Raw genomic sequence first — 16140 nt, forward strand, 5'->3', positions numbered from 1 at the left:
TTATGATTAAGAGAAGAAAATACAATGTTTCTTTCACCATCTGGGCTATCCTTATCAAGCACCATTAGTCATATCACAGGAAACTTACTCTGGGCATTGGCCAGTCAGAGACAAATAATGAAGTCATTATATAAAAGCTTCAAAACTGCACTGGCAAGACTGATTAGTGGGAGTCAGTGTATATGTATGTGAGGTAAGTTTTAATAGAACTTGAGTAGCTGCAGGGAATATGCCATCTGAAGAAGTGTTTAATGGAGTAGCAGCTGACCCAACTGTTGTCAAATAACTTTTAACAAACTGAGGTCCACTCCTGAAGGGGAACCACAGAGCACAGAGCCTGCTGTTGAGGTAATAGATGACATTACGGAGGAGACCACATAAGCTGTACAGCATGCAGTCGACTGGGCAAGTAGGCAACCAGACATGCCAAATTAAGACCAAACACCTCTAGAATCCGTGATGAGAGATTTGTTTGATAGTACAGGAGCAACTCTGACACTTTGGAGCAGCAGCTGGCAAAGGTTGAATATCTTCATCTTAAGCTGTACCCAATTACACTGAAAGGAATGCATGTGGGCAATGGTAATGTGGGCACTGCATGCAAAATGATTCATTAGACTATCAAGAGGTGATGTAGGCAGAACATGTGTGAAATAAATTGGTAGATTACTAATAGTTCCACTTTGAGCCTTGATGACAAAGGGATATGAATAACTGTATAATAAATAATTAGTTCTGCTAAACAACATTTATCTTAAAGCAATTTAAAGTGTCATGCACTCCATCAAAACCCTGTTAAAATGTTGATGGGTGAAATGTTTGTTTTCTGCTATAACAACCTCCTCTCTAAGGTTACTTACAAATGAAGCTTCCATAGCAGCATTAAGTACATTCTTTGAGGGCTACAATCCCACAGGGCTTATGTCTCGTTGTGTTGAATATCTAGCAAATGACAACTTTTAGGATGCTCATTACACATCACAAATTATTTAAAGCCATATCCACTGTAAATATGTTGCTTCTGTCCTATGAAATTTATTTTTTAGCTTAGCACCTGTATGTTTTCTTTTCTGATAAAGAAATCTTAGTATTTTGATCAAAATTGAAAACATATTTGTGTTCATCATTTTCAATTGTTTACACCCCAGTTTTGGAGGCATCATGTTTGACTGATTATATATAATAGTAATAACAAAAATAGTAAATGAAACCTTATAAATATTGGACAGATACCTGAAGTCCTTGCTGACAGCATCACTTCCAGAGGTGTGTGACGACGGCATTTTCTCTGGACTCAAAGGTCTAGGTTCTTTGTTTTCATCAGGTGTCAGTAGTGCAGTTTCTCTGCACTCTTCTACTCGTAGTTCTCCTTCTCCATCACCAGGGCTACTGCCACTGTCTGGCTTGTAGGTGAAGATAATGGTAGGCTTCTGGTTGGGATCCTCTGGCTTGGCCTCGGTGAACCAGTGTTGATGCTGGGCTGGCGGTGGTGGAAGCATGTGAATGACCGTCCCATCAAGCCCAACCAACTTGCCTTTCTCCTTCTCTCTTTCCGTCTTCTCTCTCTGCTCATCCTCATCTCTCCGCCGTCGAAAAAAGCTCTTAAAAGAGATCCAGCGTTTAGGTTTGGAGCTTTCTGCTGAAATACGCCTCCCTTCTCCACCAGGACTTGCTTCACCTTCGCTAGGTCGTACAGGAGAACTTGAGGCAGAGCTCTTGGTCCAATTGCCAAAATGCCTCTGAAGTATGTTAGTTGCATGGTAGGGGGAAGATGTAGACCTTGGAGGGGGGAACGGAGCATTGGGCTCTGACCGGGGGCTAGAGAGTGGGACAGCAGCAGAGGCACTCTGGGATTTAGACAAAACTTTTGTGGGTGTCTCCTTCTTTGGCTTGGAAAGACAGCCATCAGTTGCAGAAAAAAGAGGTTTAGGCCGAGTGAGGGTCTCCTTCATGGCATCAGGTGGGAGGGCATACAGTTCCTCAGAACTGAAAGTTTTGGTTTGTACTGTGGGAGACTCTGGAGGAGACTGAGGAGGATGAATGGAGGCCACAATCTGTGAAAGCACAGCACTTGCTTCTTCCCTATGGCTTACCACTGCCCCAGAAGACAAAGCTAAGTCTGTATCATCATCTTTGCTGCAAATAGCATCTCCACCTGTCTTGTAAGGGGGTGTAACAGCATTGGCAGTAGGGCTGGCTTTAGGCAGGTTTGCAGTAATGGCAAGATTAGCAGGGGAATTTGTTGACTTAGTGGGAGAGAGAGCCCCAACTGAGGGACTGATCACAGTGCTTGTAACAGTGCTAGAGTCTGTAGTGGTTCTGGGTTGTGTATTTGGTGCTTTTGACACTGCGTCAAGTGGAAGTTTTGCCTCTTCAAAGGAAGTTCGTTCTGATGTGCCTCTACCAGAAAGAGTTTTTTCTGTTGAGGAGGACTGGACACTCTCAGAAGATCCAATCTCTTCATAAGTATGGCTGGCTACCCTATTCCCTACCCCCTTTGTTTGTGGTAGTTCCCCACTGAGTCCCAAGAAGCTCTTGTATACAGCTAAGTTGTCATATGCACTTGGGTTGATAACAATAGGTACCTTGACAGCATTCTTGGAACTGCGGGCGTAGGCTGGCTCATCTCGAATAATAATGGGAAAAGGAGGCATGCCTGCATTATTAAAACTATTGAACTTGATCTCTGACAAATTGGGGGATTTCACAGGTACAGTTCGGGAGGAAGACAACCCAGCAATGGGAGATGTGGGAGCTGACTTGTGACTGCACTGCTGAGAAGTGATGGAGGAGCCTGGATTGCTCCCACTCCCTAGATCCACCTTAGGTATCTTTTGGCGAGGACTGGTGCTTGATGTCCACACTTCTTGGTATCGTATGCTGCCACATTTCTTTCGGGAACTACCTGACAAAGCAGCAGATGTGGGCGATATTGGTATCACAAGAGAGGATGGGGAAATAGGGGACTTCGGAGACAGAGGCTGGACTAAAGGAGTGCTACAGAACGATGTAGGGCTGGAAGGCATCGACAAGTTCCTGGGTTTTGGAGAAGAGTCTGGAATCTGTTCGTCTTTATTGGCCATGGAAGCTGACACATCCACCACAGTGTAAGGCTTACAGATCATTGATTTTTCCAAATTTACTACACGGTATGGTTTGGCTTGCTCCTCTGTGGGACTAAAACTTATAGTGACTGGTTGACCAGGAAGGGCTTGAGGCATGGGCATACCTTCTCGGCCATCCTGATCTTCCAATCTAATAGCCAGAACAGCCTTGTGTGTTTCAGCAACCTTAAGTGGACTTAGTGCTCTGTTGACAGGGTCTTTTGTGCAGGGAGGAGGTGGCTTACAAGATGTAGGAGAATGCAAACCATTTCGATGGGCATAGTGGGCACTACTCCCACTGCTAGAAGTTGTTCGAGAATCTTCTGGTAGTGACGACGATGATTCTGGAGAAGTGGTCGACTCTGAATTTGACAGGAAACCACTACCTTGCACATCACGAGGCCCATAGGAAAGAGGAGCTCCATTGGAATCCACTGAAGGATATCCATTCAAGATCTCATCATAGCTGTCATCATAGTCCACTGCACAAATCCGCTGCAGTGAACGGTTGCGAAGTGGCACGGTATTCCACTTTTTCCCCGCAGCAAAGGGCACCGGAGACAACGTTGCAGCACGGAAATTTGCAAATCGTGGTTGGCCTCGCATACGGATTTCCATTGCTAGCAACTCTTCGTCACTTTCATCCCAGCTCTCATGTTCGTCATCATCCCTTTCAGTGTCTTCTTCCTCATCATCCTCTTCATCATCATCTTCACCTTCACTGGAAAATTCTGGGTAGCAAAAGCGACCACCCTCTGTGCTTATGATCTTGGTGCTATCACTAAGAGATACTCGTTTTTGAGCAATACTGCCACCACCTCCACCACCACTACTGCTGCTGCTTCCCATGGCCAGGCAGCTTGAGGGTGGTAAGCCTCTTTCTAAGGACCGTCGGTATGAACTACTGATTCGTCCCCAAAACAAGTCCTTTGAGCCAGAAAGGGGTGTGGGGCTAGAGCCAGGGCCCAAACCAGCAATTTCCTTGAGGACATCTGTCAGTCCACTGTTGTTGTTGTTTCCACTAGGTGTCCTTGGGCTAAGTTGTCCATAACCCTCAATCTCCTCACTGCCACCCTCTCCTTCGTTGTTGTTGCTGGGCCCTCCAGGCCTCTTACAATTTAGTCCATTGCGATTCCAGACTGTGAAGGCAGATGTTTTGCCCTGTTCTATTACATTTGGTGGTTGCTGCAAGTTGCCATCTGAATCCAGTCCTACAGAAGAGCAAGGCAGCATCATAGTGGGCTTAACAGCAATGGTTGGCTTCTTTGCCACTGGTGGACGGAAGTGTCCTGAGCGAGCAGACCCACTGCCAGCCCTCTGAGAGTTGGTAGGAAGATTAGGGTTTCCTTTGGCTCCAGCAGCGGATGAATTCTGCTGCTGAGTTGTGGGAGGCCTCTGCTCAGAGGGGGGCTTCTGAGACAGACAGTGCAGACTTTTAGGTTTAAAGCAGTTCTTGCACTCGCCTGGTTTCCACACGTGCTCAGTGAAGGTGCTGCAGGCTGACATGGCTGCTGATCATGTAAGGCAGCCTGTTCAGTCAGTGGACAGGAAACCCCTCCATGAAGTCATAGGCTACAGGAAGTGACTGCTGAACAACAGTGATGAACTCTTTTCAAACCTCAAATGTGGGGGACACTGGTTCTGAAAGAAAAACAACAAGAGAGACAACCATGCATTAAACACTTTTTATAATCTGTAGTTACAGTGCCCTCCATAACTTTTGGCACCCCTGGTTAAGATGTGTTGAAAACCTAAAAAATAAATTCAATTTATTATTGCGGAAGCATATTCTCAGACTGAAAATTGTTGAAAAATGTAATATAGGAGAAGATTAGTTGCTGTTTTATTGGCAAAAGGGGGTTGCACAAAGTATTAAAATCAGTGATGCTAATAATTGTGCCACACATGATTTGATGTAAAAGAATTATTTCTTAATGTGTTATTTTTTTCCCCAATGAATAAATGCACTTAAATTAAAGGTTGGATTTTCCTCTTTTCTTCATTGTGGTCCTATATTATTTAGAAAAAAAAAATTATTAGAAGCTAAAGAACACATCTTAACCAGGGGTGCCAATAATTATAGAGGGCACTGTAAATTAAATTTCGATGAGGTAAACAATTTACCATGACAAACTGCACATGGTTAAAAATTTGATGACCAAATCAAATCCTATGTACAACCAAAATACTAACCCAATACAGACACAGAACTCAAGGAAAGTGGCTATACTGTGGCAGAAACAGGAATGTGAAAAAATAACCTGTGGGTGAGAGAGAATGAATTTAGGAGGCAGTGCTACAATGTCTCCATTAGGTGGCAAACTTTCTCTATGTAGAAGCCTATGGGTTAGTGATCCGTCTCCTAACCCCAAAACAGACCTTTAACACTTGAAAAGCACAGGGGCAGAAGAGTAGAGGATTAAGAGGGCTTATTTCTGAATAGCTGTCCTGTGTTGTCATTGCTGGCCATTTCAGCCAGGCTTACATGAAACAAAGTTATTGATAGCGTTACTGAATCAAAAACTCAAAGTCCAAAATCCTGTCAACTAGAATAGTTGCATAGAAATCAGAAATCAAAAGTGCTTCAGCTGAGTTCACATATACTTGTGCCTGACCAACAGCATAAAGGTAGAGTTTATCAGATGATTAATTTTTCAAAGGCTGGACTTGTATCTACAAAATCATCCAGACTTTGTTCTTTGTTTAGGTAGCGTATTTCATACAGTCTCATACAGTATCCAAGAACACACAAGTGTCTCAAAATCTTTACGTTTTACACAGATCAGGGACTGCAAAAAAAATATATAATAAAAATAAATAAATATATTTATTTATTTATTTTTTTACAAACTATTTGATTGCCCTAAAAGCATGAGACACATGATGGCTACAATTTATACAGTCTTTAGACTGACCTGAAAGTTGGCACATAAACCTCATAGCAGTCATTCTTGAATTTCAAATATAATGCGGAAACTCTCAAGAAAAAGCTGCAAAAAAATTAATATATTTTTTTTTTAAAATCAGCGTGCAAACAAAAGACTTGGGGTTAAAACCTCACAACATTCAATCAGTAAGATAACAAAAGCTGACCTTTTAAAACTTGGACACAAGCATGGTTCTGGGTTATCAGCATCAGTGCATACATATCGCACACATCCTGTTTCCCTCAGCAAACCAGGTCAGACTTGCATACTTTTAAAATTACATGGTGCCACAGCACACCATGTTACATCCATTCCAGTCAGTACACAGACCAGATCCCAGTCATTTGTAAAATATATTAAAAGAAGGGAAAGATGGGAGAAAACATTTTTGTGGAACACTTGTTAAATTAGTTTAAGCCCCCATTCAATACAAATCATGAATCTAATGGAGGGGTAAAGACAAAGGAAAACCCATTAGCATTTAAATTTGCTTTATCCCGATTGACCAGTCCACATTTCTCACAACCAATTACAACGGGCTCTCAAATACCACATTAACATCAAATCCATGTACGTGGTGTGTTGCTCAAACAACCAATTAAAATCATGCTGCTACATGAATCCCTGTTTAATATCATGCAGCAATCAGTATGTTACATAACTTGACACAGTTTTCACATTATTTTTACATCTAGCCTGCTCTGGACAGGTCCCCTCAAGGACAGAAGATATGACGTTATGGATAAAACATAAAATATTAAAAAACCTTGTGGATAAGAAGAAATGGGGTCAGAAAGAAATGCAAATAAAGCTATGGGAAGCACATTGGTAAACACAGCTTTACATAAGAAATTAGTTTTTCTGAAGCTGTTCCCTTTGCCTCAAAGTACACAAAGTTTGCAGAACATTTTAAAAAATTTGCTAAAATCATGGTTGCTTGAGAATCAAGTTTGTACTCACAGCTAGACATGATTTGTTTTAAATTGTCTTTTATTTTGTGCTAACTGCCTGCTGCCAATGTTGCTATGTCTGCATCTATTAATGTTATTGTGATGTTTGTTATATGATGCTGTGCTGTGTGGATGTTGTGACTGGTATTGGTGTTATCACTGTATTTTAATGATTTACTTACTCTTATTTTTTTATGTGTTGCTGGCATTTTCATCTGCCCAGGGACTACAGTTGGAAATTAGCTTTATAGCTAAAACTGGTACATTTACAGAAATGTTGATTAATGTGCACTGTCCCTGTTCAAATAAACTAATAAAATAAAATAAATAAAAAAATAGAACAGATGAGTTTACCGTGAAGCTCTGATAAGATGAATACAATGTGTTAGGGTCACGGCACACTTTGACTACGCAATCAAATTCAGGAAAGCTTTCCCCCCCCCCCTTTAGTTCAGTCCAAAAATGTATTCCACTGTCAGCCACGACTCCCATGCAAAACATGGAGCCCTATTAAAATGGACAGCTGGTTTAAGACCATGAATACATATAGGGCTCTAGATTGTGGAAATACAAGGTTTTCAAAATAAAGATGTGCATTAAGTCGTTCATTCTTCTTACCGAAGCTTGACCACAGCCATCCTCTCTTGACCAGATTATTGGAATCAAATTGGAAATATTTACAGGATCTAAAATAAAGTTGTACAAGAGGCTGTTCATTATGCCATCCAAAAGTAGTAAAAAACTATAGCTCTCATCCTTATTGAAAATGACGGGCAACGTGATGCAGGCCTGGATCTGCTCTTGACTACACTTGGATGAAATCAGAAGTCTGCCTTTCCTCCATGTAAACCAATCAATAGTTTGGAATTCTCTATCTCAGCCAACAGAACCATATTCTTTTTGATCAAGCAATAATTTATCTGGCCACTGGGGTCTGACAGCTCATTTAGCCCTGTGTGACATGTAAAAGCTGCCACAAGATTATTATACAATACTTGGCCTCAATACACCGTTGAATATGGTGTGTTTCACAGGAAATAGCCCATACAGATACATGTGTGAGATATCACTGACTAAGCAAACTCTGGAAAATTGTTTGGCATTGCATGACTAAAAATAACCAAAGGTTAGCAAACAACAATGGAAGCACAGCCTTAATATATATATATATATATGTTTACATTGTAGCTTTTCATTAGATCACTGTGATGATAATGTGCTTTAAAAAACTGGCTGACAGATTAATGACCTGTCCAATTATCGGATCCTACACCATGCATTGTCCCGATTATTGATATCAGTAAATTTTTAACTAGTTCTGGATAAAATAAATTAATTTAAAAATGTGCTACTCTGGTTTTGACGTGGTCTCTCCCTCTTCGTTATTGATCAATTCGACTACTAATAATTGATACTGGTACCGGCCCTAAAAAAAAAAAATGTATCTCTCGACCTCTAATTTGAACCAAATCTGTATTTCATCAAATAAAGCTGGGGTGTAACTCACTGTAGGGCTGATATTGCCAGGGATGGGTGAATCATTCTTGGAGTCATGGATGTCAAATCCTGTACAGAAGGATGTTACCATGACAACGCCCAGGGCCAGACACAATAAAGCAGGAACTCCTGAATCAAACTTTGCTGACCGAATCGCAACAGGCGGGGGAAGATTTATCCTGTTACAGCACATGGGCTAGATCTCACAGGAAACGCAGACAGTAATTCAAACAATATTTTTCAGAACCTGTCAGCACTGTGACACGTAAGCACTGTGTAATTCTGTAGCAGCCTTTCAAAACTGCATGCACAACCAAACGTAAAGCCCAAGAAAAGTCCAACGTGTTCCTGGGAAATGTCTGAAACAGTATTCTGCTCATTTACAGCGAGGGCATGCAGAATCATTTTGTCAACTCCCGACTCTTAAATTCCTCGATATACAACAGAACAAAATTGAGAATTTGCCTTTGCACATGTTCTTTGCGAAGCTGGACAGCATAGACAGCCATAAAGCAAGTAGTGCAAACATAGATGCATAAATATTTTTGGCACACTGAGAAAAAGCAGATTTTTTTGATGAGATCTGCACCAGGCAGACTTTCTTTGTAACTACAATAATTCTTTCCTGACAGACAGCAGACGGGGAGGCAGAAACAGTTTTCTTTGGGAATCAAGAAAAAGCCTTCTTATTGTGTTAACATTCTTCAAAGCAGCTCGATGGAATTATAAAAAGCAACTCCCAGAGTGTATTCTAATAAGATAATTCAGTTTTTCATGTGCTCATTTTTCTGATCACGCTTCTGAGAATCATAAAAATATCCAGTATTGAATATGTGCAATATGCATTATTCCACCAGCAGTAATCTCTGGTGGTGGATGTGACTACATATTTTACTTTTCGTGGCCTCCTCATTAAAATTCTGTTGTTGTTTGACTTCATTTTCCAATCCCTCTACAGTAGCTACTGATATGACAGTGCATATCAGTAAGCAAAACTTTGTTATACTCCAGATTCTCACTAAGCCGGAGGCAAAAATTAGTGTCATGTTCTAACTGACAAGACCCCAGACCATCTAATCTCGGATGACAGCTATAACTTGAGGACACCAGCAATCTCATCTGCTCAACAATCCTTTCAGAAACCATGCCATCCAGTATTTTTAGTTCACACAGCTCACAGTGCCGGCCACATCATTAAAATATGATAAATCTCGACTCCCCCCCCCCCCCAGAAAGAGTGGGGGAAACCTCGGAGATACAAGCAAACCCTCTTCCTTATGTAATCATCTTTGTTTCAGTCGGAAAATGATCTATCTGTGGCTACGCTTTTCGCAGTATAAGTGTTCCTACTCATGGCCATCAGCCAAATAATATGCTGCTATTTTTGTGTTTCTTTTGTTATGTAACAGATATTATGCAATCCAATTGAGATGTGATGAATTACAATACAATAAATTGTTTCAATACAAACCTCTCATGAATACTAAACATTTTCAGTCCAACAGCAAGAATCCTTTGTTGGGATTGTTTCACGGTATTGACTTTCTTTTATTGATTCGGTCTTTGCGTCTGTCCACAGTCTGCAACATCTTTCATGTTGATTAGAGAGACATGAAGTGGCACTAACACGAAAGCCACCACCAAATATTGGAGAACAGTGTGTACGCATACAGATTTTTTCCTCTTCCTTTGGATTTCTGTCTGCTCCTTTTCCCCCTGCTATCTCCACTGTCCAAAGAGGATTGAAAACTATCACGAGTGTAATAATCTTTCATGCTAAACACAAACACTGACTTTACATTGAATATTATTTATTGAAACTTCCAAAACCTGCAGTAAATATGCATTGCATAATTTGTCTACATTCTTATTACGATCTGCTTAGTTACTCTCCTCCGTCTTGTTTTTGTTTATCACGGACTTGCCTTTCATGCATTTTTAATGAGGCCAAGGCATTAGTGTCGACAGTTTAAATGGATCCCTTATGTATAAAGACTGATGACTGTCTGAGGTAAAGGAATGATGGTTCTCTGTCACAGATATAATTGCATTCTGGAAAATGAGATTTATTTGTTCTCAAAAAGACAAAAAAAGCACACGATCAACGTGAAGTAAAGACTTTTATATCCCTCACAAATGCTCAGATTTGTCTTCAGTATGCTGATGGGGGTTAGTGCTTCTTATCTGAAAGTTAAAAATCATATTGTAAACTGTGAAAATTGTATCTAAGGTGTCATATAATAAAATATCAACCTCATTTTTATCATTATAATTGGTAAACAGAACCAAATATTTCATTAGGAAATTCAAACTGGAATAGGGAGATGAGAAACCAGTCTGAGGCTGGAGCCCATGGATCAGCACTGAGTGTGTGGGAATACACCAATCATTAGAAAAGCTAAAGCCTGGTGTATTTATTCACTCAGCTCCACATTAAGCTTTGCTCTTTGTGCTACAGTTGTTCTGTTTTGTAAATTTATTATTTCAATCTTATGTGTCAACACACAGTTCTCTGCTTTGTAGATTTTACTGGCCGAAACCATCTGGTACCACATTTCACAGCCCTGATTCAAATAACTGGATCCTATCTATTGCTTGCCCAGTCATGACCAGCTCTCTACTGTATTGCATGTACAATGATAACACATTTTTGGATAATGCTGGGAAATAATCTTTACGAAATGCAGCACAGTGCTCCCTAAATCTGCAGCTGTAATACTGTAACAGAGGGATCCAAATGTTCTGTTTATTTTTTGCCATGTTTGCTAATGAATGAGGAATTTTAAGATATTTATCTTCAGGCGAAAAGCGTTTGTGGGTTATTAACATATCGAAATCACACAAATGAGTGGGAAGTATTTCGCTGATGTGCCACACGCCCCAATCTCTTTCAGTTACAGTAAAGCCAGTGTTGAACTGCTGCATGTTAGCTTAGAGAGAGAATCATGTGTGTAGTTTTCTCCACTATTCAAAATACTAAATCTAAATCTTGCTCAACAAATGAAATGAATAGAGGAGGAGAAATTCATCAAGAAGCTTCCTTGTTACAACCCAAGATTCAGAGTGGAGGAACTGATCACTGGGGAGAACAAGGTAGACTAATGCTAATTAGCGGCTAATTGTGGCCACTGTGTTCAATTTGAGTCTGAAAACTTTGCTAAAAAGACTGCAAACAACTAACAACACAATAAGAAGTATGTTCTGAATTTGAATTCCTCTTCATTGCAGCATAAGGTGGTTGCTACTGCTCACAGCTTAAAAAAAGAAGTTAAAAAGGGTTTACATTAATATCAATAAATCTGAAGGTGGTACAGAGTTCAGTTTTTGGTGGGAAGTAAATTAAAGTACACAAAAGTTAAGTTTTAACATGATCATTAAGTGTCATGCCTCTGCTATAAGAAAGCTCTCATTCTTCTTGGTCTCGAGGTCACCTGCAGCATAAGAGATTCAAACAATAATGAGACTTTAGCATTCAGCTGCGCACATGTGCTGTACAGCTCGACATATAAGGAGCATTCAGGGAAATTAGTTTGTGTCCAAGTGTGTGTGTGTGGACTTTCTAATGGCAAGAAAAGGTCGGGTCTTTTTTTCCCCTTCAGAAATATTTTAATGAACTATGAATACATTTGGAGAAGCGCATGCCTCTGTGTTTGATCCAAACAGCATTAAATAACACTCATGCTGTCGATGTCCTGCTGCTGACAGAGTACACATTAACATGCACCCCAATTCACTCGAGAGAAAGTAGCCGTAAAAGATGAAAGGTCAGGTCGGAGATGCCTCACTGCAAAGCATGCACTCATTATTCCTGTTGTTAACCTCAGCTGGACCGATGCCTGTCCTCCTCTCCTCTCATCCATTTACTAATGCTTTTCTTTGTCATCTTTGTGTCTTCCTCCTCAATTCTCTCTTTCAAAGTTTTGCTTTGTTGTTTGTCTTTTTCCCTCTGGCTCAAAATTTTCCCACTCTCTTCTCTCTCCATCTCCTTGTCCCTACCCACTCACTTTTTATTCAGGCCGCTTTTCTGCAGGCTTTTTCTCACTTTTGCTTTCTCCTCTGAGATATGTAAATCTGTCTCCCTGCTGCCCCCCTTTACTTCAAACAGTACTTCAAGAGGAGGCTGTCAGACTGAAATTATGCAAACAACCACCACCAAAACCACCAATAGCTAGAAGATGACCACACACACAATCAATATCACCTTAGTGTTTTTACCCAGCCCTGACCGGCAAACAGACAGAAAATGCACACAGCAAAGACGTTAACACCAAAAACAAGCTTTTGCCAGGGAATCTCAACTCCATTTTCTGCTGTGTACACTTTGAAAAGTGCATTGTGTCAAAATGTTGTCTAACTTGTACATAAATCTCCCTCTGTAAGATTTGTTGCTATTTGTCAGTGGCTGAATAACATAGTTGGATCCTCAGCTCCTCCTGTCCATCAACATGTGTCCTGGAGCAAGACACCGAACCCTAAATTGCTCCTTGTAGGTAGGCCACCATGTTGCTAGATAGCGGCTATCAGCACATCAGTATACTGGAAGTGTGAATGAGAATCAAACTAGGAACTGCTTCGGATAAATGACTGATGCAGTTCAGTCCAAACATATACTGATGTTTGAAAGCCATCACCACTTTTGGTAAAACTTACACTTGGCTGTGTTTAGTGCATTTGCATTTCATGCAGACATTAACTCTATACTACCATGTGTTGGCTGACATGACTTAAGAAGCAAATAAAAGAAACTTAAAGGGGAACTTCGTTTTTTTTTCAACCTGGGGTCTGTTTTCATATGTCATTTCATACATGTGAGTGATGGAGAAATGATTTTTCGACATAGCTCCAGTATTTAGCCAGGCAGGCAGCTTAGCAGCTCAGCTAGCGAAAAGTATGGGGCAATTACACCCCCGCGTCAAAGTCCGCCCTAACGTGCTTTTTTCCCCACACTGACTGGCTCGGATAGTCTCAACGAGACTCACGCGATTTTGGAACGAGATTTGCTTTCCAGCGTCCTGAGATTTGGATACAGACCACAACAAAGAGCGATCGCCAGGTAATGTGGAGGTTTTCGTTCACTTCTCATCTGTAGTATGTTGTGGGACACTCGTTGAGACTATCCGAGCCGGTCAGTGTGGGGAAAAAAGCACGTTAGGACAGACTTTGCCCCATACTTTTCGCTAGCTGAGCTGCTCGCTGAGCTGCTAAGCTGCTTGACTGGCTAAATACTGGAGCTATGTCGAAAATTCATTTCTCCATCACTCACATGTATGAAATATGAAAACAGACCCCAGGTTGGAAAAAACCGAAGTTCCCCTTTAACTGCTACTAATGGTTATTTTTATTATTGCTTAATGGGTCACTTTGATTTTTTATTCATCAATTGTTTTGTCTACAAAATCCAGAGAAGACATATTCACATTCACAATTGGCCAACAGTCTAAAACCCAAAGATAATCAATTTACTTGTCATACATGACAAACATATTGCACTTCTGCACACATCAAAATAGTTGCTGATGAATTTTCTGTCAGTCTAGTAATTGTTTTCCCTCCGGGGTTAATTACTTCATATATAAACAGCTTCAAGTGGTTATTTAATTATTTGTCAACCCTGCAACGTTTTTTCATCTGTGCTTTCAGTGAAAGTGAATGTTGTATCTTTGCTGTCAGGGATCGTGATTTGTGGGTAGGCCACAGGACAATATAAAGAAATCTCACAACTGTATCAAGACAACTGTGGCTGCTGCCATGCTAAGCATTCACAACACAAAGAAACAGATGCGCACACACACATGCACACGTACACACACAGAGACACACACACACACACACACACACAGAGACACACAGAGACACACACACACACACACACACACACACACACACACACACACACACACACACACACACACACACACACACACACACACACACACACACACACACACACACACACACACACACACACACACACACACACACACACACACACAGAGATCCATGCCTACATGCATGATTCAAAACCACATACCCACAAAAATGTTGAAACTTCTATGGTGCCACTTGTGGCTTTCGCTCAACGACAAAAATATGGAAACAACAAACTAGTAACACAGATGAGCACACAAACCAACAAAGTGTTGCTTCATTAAAACAAAGACAGTCAAATAAAAGGGGCGTTTTTTAAGGGCAGGGTTTCTTTATTTGTCTTGTTCTTCTGCAACTGCAGTAGCTTTTGCAGAGTTAACTGTTCCTATGAGAGGCAGTGCTGGCCCATGCTCTGTGACCATCTGCTCCTGATCTGATAGCAGCAAACACTGTCTGGTTTTGCGCCAGGCGAGATATCACACAACACCTGCTGCTTGGTGCCACTACCACCAAGACACAAGCCCCATGGGACTGCCAAGTGAGACCTAGATTTGTACTGGGACAATAATAACTTCTGAGGAGTAACTGGTGGGAAAGAGCGTTATTTACTGAAAGCTACCCAGCGAGGCTAATGCATAAAACATTCCCCCCAGTGTGTGACTTTTCAAAAACGAAGACATGGTTTAAGAAGTCAGCTTAGTATGCAGTGAACCAGTCCTGATCTTAGCAGTAGGTTGAGTGCAATCACTGTGCAATACCACTTAACACCAACAAGAACACAGAAAAGAAAAAGACGACATGTTTCTATGCTTCTTATTAGAAATGACAAAACTTGACTTGGCTGACAAAGCATGAAGCTATCGGTCTCATGATTTTACACAATTTCCTTTCACAACTACAAATATTCAACTTTAAAACAGAATCAAGTGTCTTTGTGGTTTAAATTATGAGTGCTGGGCATCCTTGTTACTCAAAGAAAAGTTCTTCAAAGCCTGTTTCTTCTAACTCCCACACCAACACCACCTTTCATCTTTTTATTCATCCTTTACACCTGAGGCCTCCCTCATCATTTCCCCCATCAGTTATAGCTCAATGAACTGACATGCCAGAGAAATACTCATTCTGAAGGAGACAAAGCATTTGGGACCTGTCTCAGACAGACAGCGAGCCAGTCACTGTGTGTTTAGCAGCCAGTACATTTCAGCCAGAGTGGAACACCAGCACCACCTTCACTCCAACCTCACCTCTACCCCGTTTCCACATGGTTAAATTGATCCTGACTCAGGGAGACCAGTGTCTGGTTGGTTGACTGACGAGAAGGAGAGAAGGGGATTCGATAATGGTGTCTGTAGGTGTGTGTCAAGAGTGTGTGAGTGGTGGAAACATATGACTGGAGGAGACAATGGGAGAGTGTGCAAGTGTAGTGTGAATGTAAGCTGCCGAGCAGGAGAGGCAGCAAGAGGAAGGCAACTTCTCTTTATCTTTAAAGAGCAATTTGGCACACTCTAGCGCAAACACGCTCACTTCAAATTCAAATGGTGCACTCGAACCCAGCGTCACTATAGCAGCAGTGGCACAGCAGGAGGTGTTGTATTACTAGAGGCATGTTCTCAAGACCTCCACGACACTTCCAAGCTCTGCATATCGCTGACAAGTGACTCTTGTATTTGTTGGCACAAGGAAGGTGTTGGAGGTGAATTTGGGTGTGTGTAGGACTCTAATGTTTGATAGTATAATGAAGTCACTGTTCATATCAAAAACTTGCTGGTCATAACTACAAAAGCCAAAATTAAT

The 16140-nt window shown here is 41.1% G+C and overlaps 1 protein-coding gene across 6 annotated transcripts in view; it reads right to left on the reverse strand.

Moving 5' to 3' along the window:
• Positions 1-16140, reverse strand: part of peak1 (pseudopodium-enriched atypical kinase 1) — a 113225-nt gene that overhangs the window by 22284 nt on the left and 74801 nt on the right. For all 6 annotated transcript variants that reach the window (XM_022210608.2, XM_051951754.1, XM_051951753.1 and 3 more), the window contains one exon: positions 1234-4745. In XM_022210608.2, coding sequence (XP_022066300.1) covers positions 1234-4610 — 3377 coding nt within the window. In that variant the 5' untranslated portion in view covers positions 4611-4745. The remainder of the gene's footprint in view (positions 1-1233; positions 4746-16140) is intronic.

The sequence above is a fragment of the Acanthochromis polyacanthus genome, chromosome 8 (genome assembly GCF_021347895.1).
Source record: "Acanthochromis polyacanthus isolate Apoly-LR-REF ecotype Palm Island chromosome 8, KAUST_Apoly_ChrSc, whole genome shotgun sequence".
NCBI lineage: Eukaryota > Metazoa > Chordata > Actinopteri > Pomacentridae > Acanthochromis > Acanthochromis polyacanthus.